A 6482-nucleotide genomic window follows, 5' to 3' on the forward strand; every position below is an offset into this window, starting at 1 on the left:
CGCGCCATCCCATCCTCACGTCTTGCGGTTGGAGCTAGCCAAGAGAAACGCGCGGGACGAAGGGAAACTAAGGGGTTAAGGCGATGAGCTTGAGAAAGCCCAGAAAACTAGAAAAGCGACCCCCTCACCCCCACCCCCGGCTTAGCCCAGCTAAGTAAGCCCCTCCCCTTCGCCACCGGGGCGGTCGCCGCGCGCTCCCTCCCTCCGCCCCTCGCTTACAAGACCTAATGAGCTCCCCCGGGAGGCCGAGCAGCGAGCCCGGCCCCGAGAGAGGAAGCTGCGCTGTGCGCACCGCGCCAGGGCGGGAGCCGGGCCTGGGCGGCGGGAGGGAAGCGGCCGGGGGCGCACGGGCGGCGGTGCGGGCCGCCCAGGAGCCGCGGCGATGGCAGTCCAGGCGGCGCTCCTCAGCACGCACCCCTTCGTCCCCTTCGGCTTCGGGGGCTCCCCTGACGGGCTGGGAGGCGCTTTCGGAGCCCTGGACAAGGGTTGCTGTTTCGAGGACGAGGAGACCGGGACACCGGCGGGCGCGCTGCTGGCGGGCGCCGAGGGCGGGGACGTGCGCGAGGCCACCCGCGACCTGCTCAGCTTCATCGACTCGGCGTCCAGCAACATCAAGCTGGCGTTGGACAAGCCCGGAAAGTCGAAGCGGAAGGTGAACCACCGCAAGTACCTGCAGAAGCAGATCAAGCGCTGCAGCGGTCTCATGGGCGCCGCGCCCCCGGGCCCGCCCTCCCCGGGAGCCGCCGACACGCCCGCCAAGCGGCCGCTCGCCGCCGCCAGCGCCCAGACGGTCCCGGTCCAGGCCCACGGCAAGGCGGTCCCCCGGCGGGAGGCGTCGCAGGCCGCGGCGGCCGCCAGCCTGCAAAGCCGGAGCCTGGCCGCGCTCTTCGACTCGCTGAGCCACGTCCCTGGGGCCGGAGATCCTGCCGGGTCTGCGGAGGCAGCGCCCGCGGCCGGGCTCGTGGGAGCGGGCGCTGGGGGCGTGGGAGGGGACGCGGCCGGCGCCGCAGGGGGTCCGGCCGTCCCCGGCGCCAGGAAGGTCCCGCTGCGGGCCCGCAACCTGCCCCCGTCCTTCTTCACCGAGCCGTCCCGGGCGGGCGGCGGCGGGTGCGGCCCGTCGGGGCCCGGCGTGAGCTTGGGCGACCTGGAGAAGGGCGCCGAGGCCGCAGAGTTCTTCGAGCTGCTGGGGCCCGACTACGGCGCCGGCACCGAGGCGGGCGTCTTGCTCGCCGCGGAGCCTCTCGATGTGCTCCTCACTGGAGCCGCCGTCCTAAGGGGACCCCCGGAGCTGGAGCCCGGCCTCTTTGAGCCGTCACCCGTGATGGGGGGGAGCCTACTGTACCCCGAACCCTGGAGCGCCCCGGGCGGCCCCACGACCAAGAAGTCACCCCTGGCTGCCCCCCGCGGTGGCTTGACCTTGAACGAGCCCTTGCGCCCCCTGTACCCAGCCGCCGCGGACTCTCCGGGCGGGGACGACGGGCCCGGCCTTTTGGCCTCTTTCACCCCCTTCTTCTCAGACTGCGCTCTGCCCCCGCCGCCCCCGCCCCCGCAGGTGTCCTACGACTACAGCGCGGGCTACAGCCGCACGGCGTACGCCAGCCTTTGGAGACCGGACGGGATTTGGGAAGGGGCGCCCGGGGAGGAGGGGGCGCACCGGGACTGACTGCGCGGTACCCTTCTCCCCCAGTGGAGACTGCTGTGGAGGCGGCCGCCTCTGGGTCTCTCCCAAGCCTAGAGAACGATGGGCAAATGCACGTGGAGTTGAAACGGGATTTTAAAAATTCAGTTAATGAAAGAAACTTAAGAAAAGGATGAAGAGAAGCTGGGGGTTGTTTTAATCACAGCCTCGTGTTTAAAAAAAAAAAAAAAAGCCGTTGGAAGGTTCTTACCGGATCAGACAAGCCAAGAAATCAAGACGGGATTTGGGGAATGGGGTGGGGATGGCGGAAGGGGCAGGAGGTGGCTTCTGTAGCCACCTGTCCCTTCTCCAGCTTTTCATCAAAAGGTCAGTGTATTTAGTGTGCTTGCCCGCTCTAAACAGTGCCCTGGGCCCTCCCCTCCCCTCCGCTTAGAGTGCGTTATGAATTAAAGTCTGTATTGAAAAGAATGGAGCAGAGGTATGTTGTTATTGATTTGGGTGTTTTCTTAGAGGACGGTTTCCTGTGTGGTCTCTGCCTTGTTAGGTGAGAGTGTTATTGAGCACGTGAGGCCAGTGGGCACTGCCGACCTCCCCTGTGCTGGTCCCGGGTATGCGTCTCTTGTCACTTTTCCTCCTAGGTTTCTTCAGGCTCCCTTCTTTCTTCCATCTCTTTAACTTTCCCACTCTTATCAGTGCCCTTGTTCACTTTTCTTTCTCTGGCCTCTCATTGCTCTGTGTATTTTTTCCTGTGGGCTTTTCTTGCAAATTTCTGATGTAGGAGGCTTAAATTTAGCAAACCTGGGGTCCATTTCTCTCCTTCTCCCACTCTTCAACCACTTTGGGAGGGGGAGACTGGGCAAGTTATAACCTCTTTGCATCTAAGTTTCTTTATCTGAGAGGGTGGGGACGACGATATTCCTCCACTTTTCACTTCTTCACAGCTTGTTGGGTAGCTCAGAGGGAAAATACATAACATGCCTTGAGCACCCCACCCCCAGGCCAGTGCTTGATTGGTTCTGCAGGTATGTATACTTCATATACCTATATAAATGTTTTCTGCACATGGAAGCCATTAGGACTGTAAGTCCCATGCTCTTTGTTGGTCCATCTATTTGCCTGGTGATTGCCCTTTCCCTTACAAGCTGTACACTCTCTCTACCCTCTGTCATCCTGTTCCACTCTGCCCCGCCCCTCCCCTGTTGGTTTCTGCCTCCTTGTGCTTTCTCACACCCTTATACCCACATTCTCTCCATGAAAGGGCATAGTGAAGGTGTGAAGTTTCCCAAGGAGACTCTTCCCTGGATAGCAGGTTTGATGAATGGAATCTGAAGGGGCCCTGGAGTCTGAGCTGTTCATCAGAGGGAGATTGGGGAAATATCAGAAATGTTTCAACCAGCCATGAAGTGGCAGAGAGGACTCATGGCATATCAGGATCATTGAAGGGCAGAGGAGGAAAGACCCGGTGGGAAGTGAGCTGCTGGAAAGAAAAAAGTGAGCCCTTCAGTTCTGCAGCCTTGCCGGTGAAAATGTCCAGAGAGACCAACACCCAGACAATAAGAGATGTTGCCTACTGGTTATGTTGTAGAGGAGAGAGAGCTGCCTCTGTTCAGGCAGCCAAGATAGATTGCAAGAGTATCCACGTGTGAGAAAGTTGAAACCCAGTGTTATGCAAAAGATTTTACAATCTAGATCAGTGTATGCCCAAATCTAAAGTACTGTGATCTTTTCAGAAAAGAATTTGGGAAAAAAACCAAGATACTGAGCCATGGCAGACAGCTTTCAATGCTATCCCTAAGTCACTTTCTTCTGAATAAAACCTGTCTTAAGAAAGCACCACAAGAAATACAGCAGAGAGTCCTGTTAACTATGAAAAGAACGTTTGCAAGTTTAGAAACTTGGTGTCTATTAAATTGCAAGGTGGTGACAAATGATTAATTCCACTGTGCTAGCAGAATATTATTCAGCAATTATTTAATTTATTGAAATGACTTTATGCTGTTATGATCCCCATTTGAAAAGTGAGGCTCAGACAGGTTAATTAACTTGTCAAAAGCAAGTAGTGGGTCCAAGATCCAGATCTGTAAGTGTCCTGTCACTGAGAACTGTCAGTTTCTTTGCTTTCTGCCGTGCTTTGTTAGTGTGTACGGTTTCCAGTCCCCTGCATTATGCTACTAGCAGGGATTCAACGTTACCACCATTGACATTTTGGGCAGGTTAATTCTTTGCTGTGGGGACTGCCCTGTGCATAGTAGGATGTTTAGCAGCATCCCTGGCCTCTACCCACTAGATGCCAATAGCACTCCCCTACTTGTGACAATCAAAAATATCTCCATTACCACAAATACCCTGGGGGGCAAAATTGCTACCAGTTGAAAACCACTATGCTAGACAAACATATAAGCAGCATCTGTGGGGTGCCTGGCACTTTCACGTACATGACCTCATTTAATGCTTACAAAGTTTTGTGCTTAGGTATTGTTCTTATCCTCACTGTTATAGCTGAAAAGTAAGAAGAGCAAAGGGAGGGGCTAAATCAATCAGCTTAGCTACATCTCATCTCTGCTAATTTACCAGCCATGGACTAGCTAACTGTATTGAAACGAAGTCTTCCCCTTGGCAAAATTGGATAACTATCCCAAAGGGTTATCATGAGGATTTGGCATAGGGTATGTATAAATGCCCACCACCAGAGAAAGATAGTTCTTGGTACCAGGCAGCCAAGTCTTGGCATTATGTCAAGGTTCCAAACCATCCAGGATGCCAAGAATGTGTGCTTGGCCCCTATGTAGCCTCCAAATTGCCCCATCTCTGATTCCTCTTCTCCCCATGTTGCTTTCCAGTCTGAGCTCATGTATGCCTGACTGTGCCACCTACCACAGTACAGTAAGGAGTGCCCATTAATAATAGTCCTGCCAAAGGCTGAGTATATTTTTTGCTTCCTCTCATGTTTCATTTTCTCCTGAAGCCTGTTAAAAAGTATTTTTGTCTCCTATCTAGCCACGTACTTGCCCATAGACAAGTCTCTTTAAGTGCAATGGTAGATATTTTTCAAGACTGGAAATATGTTATAATATGCTTGTAGTTGTATGACTTTGGACAGGCTGGGGATCTTAGCCTAGCTGGTGATAATAATTACATTATATGCTGTGTATTCAGGATTCCCCATCTCAGCTGGGCATTCCTGGGTTCTTGGAATGTGTTTTACTGTTTTCTTACATCTCCAAGCCTTTGCTCATCTCCGTTCAAGCCTCAACCCCACCCCTCTCCTCACTCTGCGTGCGGACAAGATGGAAAGCATCTGTTGTAATCCCCCTCCATTTCCCATTCCCACTTTCACACATGGGATTTTCTCTCAGGCAGGTGGGACCTTCTCCTACCCTCGGGACTCAGCATCCTGCCTCTTCTACTTCATGAGGACAAGATGCTGCTCCATCAATTATCCTTAGTCTCCTATATCTCCAGCCTCATCCTCACTTTTTCCTTTCATTATAGAAATAAGCCTTCAGCATGGTTTAAAAAATAAGAAAGAGGGAATAAAGAGGTGAAAAATTCTCTCGACCCTGTTTCCTTCTCTGTATATTACTCTATCTTCTTCTCTTTAGAGTTGAGTCTCTCAGAAAAAGAATCCACACTTTTTTTGCCTCCATCTCACCTGCTATTTAAACCTTAACTATTTTGAGTCCTAAGGTGACCAAACATCCCAGCTGGCCTAGGACTGTCCCAGGCAGAGTTATTTTGCCTGGAGCAGTGTGTTTGGTGGCAGGCATAGAGGACATTGTGACATGCTTTCAATCATTTGTTCCACCCATAGATTGTGACCAGAATTTTCCTCTGAGATTAACAATAACTAGAAGCCCTGTTCTCAATGAATCTAAAATTGAGTTGGACAGTTCAGACTATAGGTACAAGAGATGTTTAGTGCCAATATGAGAGTGAAGAAGCAATACAGGAAAATAATCTGAGGGATGTCACAAAGTACTCGATAGTTTAATTCCTAAATGAATAGTATAGGCAAGTTTTTTTTTTTTTTTGCTTACAAAATGTGATGTTACTAGAAATATATTCCAGGTTGAGAAACACCATATTTATTTTTTCATAGAATGTGATGGCAGGGATGGAGAGGAGAGAGAGAGAGAGAGAGGGAGAGAGAGAGAGAGAGAGAGAGAGAAAGGAGGGAGAATATGTGGCTAGATTCCTGGCAATGGACTCAAGATCCACTTATTACCTAGAATAAATGTTATGGGTTGGTTTGTGTTCCCTCAAAAAGATATGTTGAAGTCCTAACTCCCAGGCCCTCAGAATGTGACCTTATTCAGAAATAGGGTCTTACCTAATCAGAGGTTATCAAGTTAAAATGAGGTCACTAGGGTGGGAGCTATTCCAATATGACTGGTGTCCTTATAAAAAGGAGAAATTTGGACACAGAGACAGACGCAAAGAGAGAAGACAATGTGAAGATACGAAGGGAGAAGACAGCCATGTGACTGGAGTGATGCATCTACAAGCTAAGGAGTGCCAAGGATTGCCCACAAACACCAGAATCTAGAAGAGGCAAGGAAGCATCTCTCTCTAGCACCTTCATAGAGACCCTACCGACACCTTGATTTCAGACTGCTAGGCTCCAGAACTGTGAAACAATACATTTCTATTGTTTTAAGCCAATTAGTGGCACTTTGCTATAGCAGTCCTAGGAAACTAATAAAGTAATGAACACTATGACAAGCAAAATTAAATCCTATTTATTGGGCCACACAAAATTGTTTTTTTGTGTGTGTGTGTGCTTAAACAAGACTTATGTAACTATGCCATATTTTATTTCATTTCACTTCATTTCATTTTAGGA

The 6482-nt window shown here is 51.2% G+C and overlaps 1 protein-coding gene across 1 annotated transcript; it reads left to right on the forward strand.

The window, feature by feature from the left end:
- The first annotated feature begins 225 nt into the window (after window positions 1-225).
- FAM181B (family with sequence similarity 181 member B) lies at window positions 226-2107 on the forward strand. Its single transcript, XM_007119688.2, has one exon. It carries the CDS (start codon window positions 383-385, stop codon window positions 1661-1663), a length of 1281 nt encoding a protein of 426 aa, XP_007119750.2. The 5' UTR covers window positions 226-382; the 3' UTR covers window positions 1664-2107.
- The last annotated feature ends 4375 nt before the right edge of the window (window positions 2108-6482 follow it).

This window comes from Physeter macrocephalus, chromosome 16 (genome assembly GCF_002837175.3).
Source record: "Physeter macrocephalus isolate SW-GA chromosome 16, ASM283717v5, whole genome shotgun sequence".
Lineage (NCBI taxonomy): Eukaryota > Metazoa > Chordata > Mammalia > Artiodactyla > Physeteridae > Physeter > Physeter macrocephalus.

Bases quoted from the DNA above. Each gene is read 5' to 3' on its own strand.
- FAM181B (XM_007119688.2), top strand. From the start codon at position 383: ATGGCAGTCCAGGCGGCGCTCCTCAGCACGCACCCCTTCGTCCCCTTC.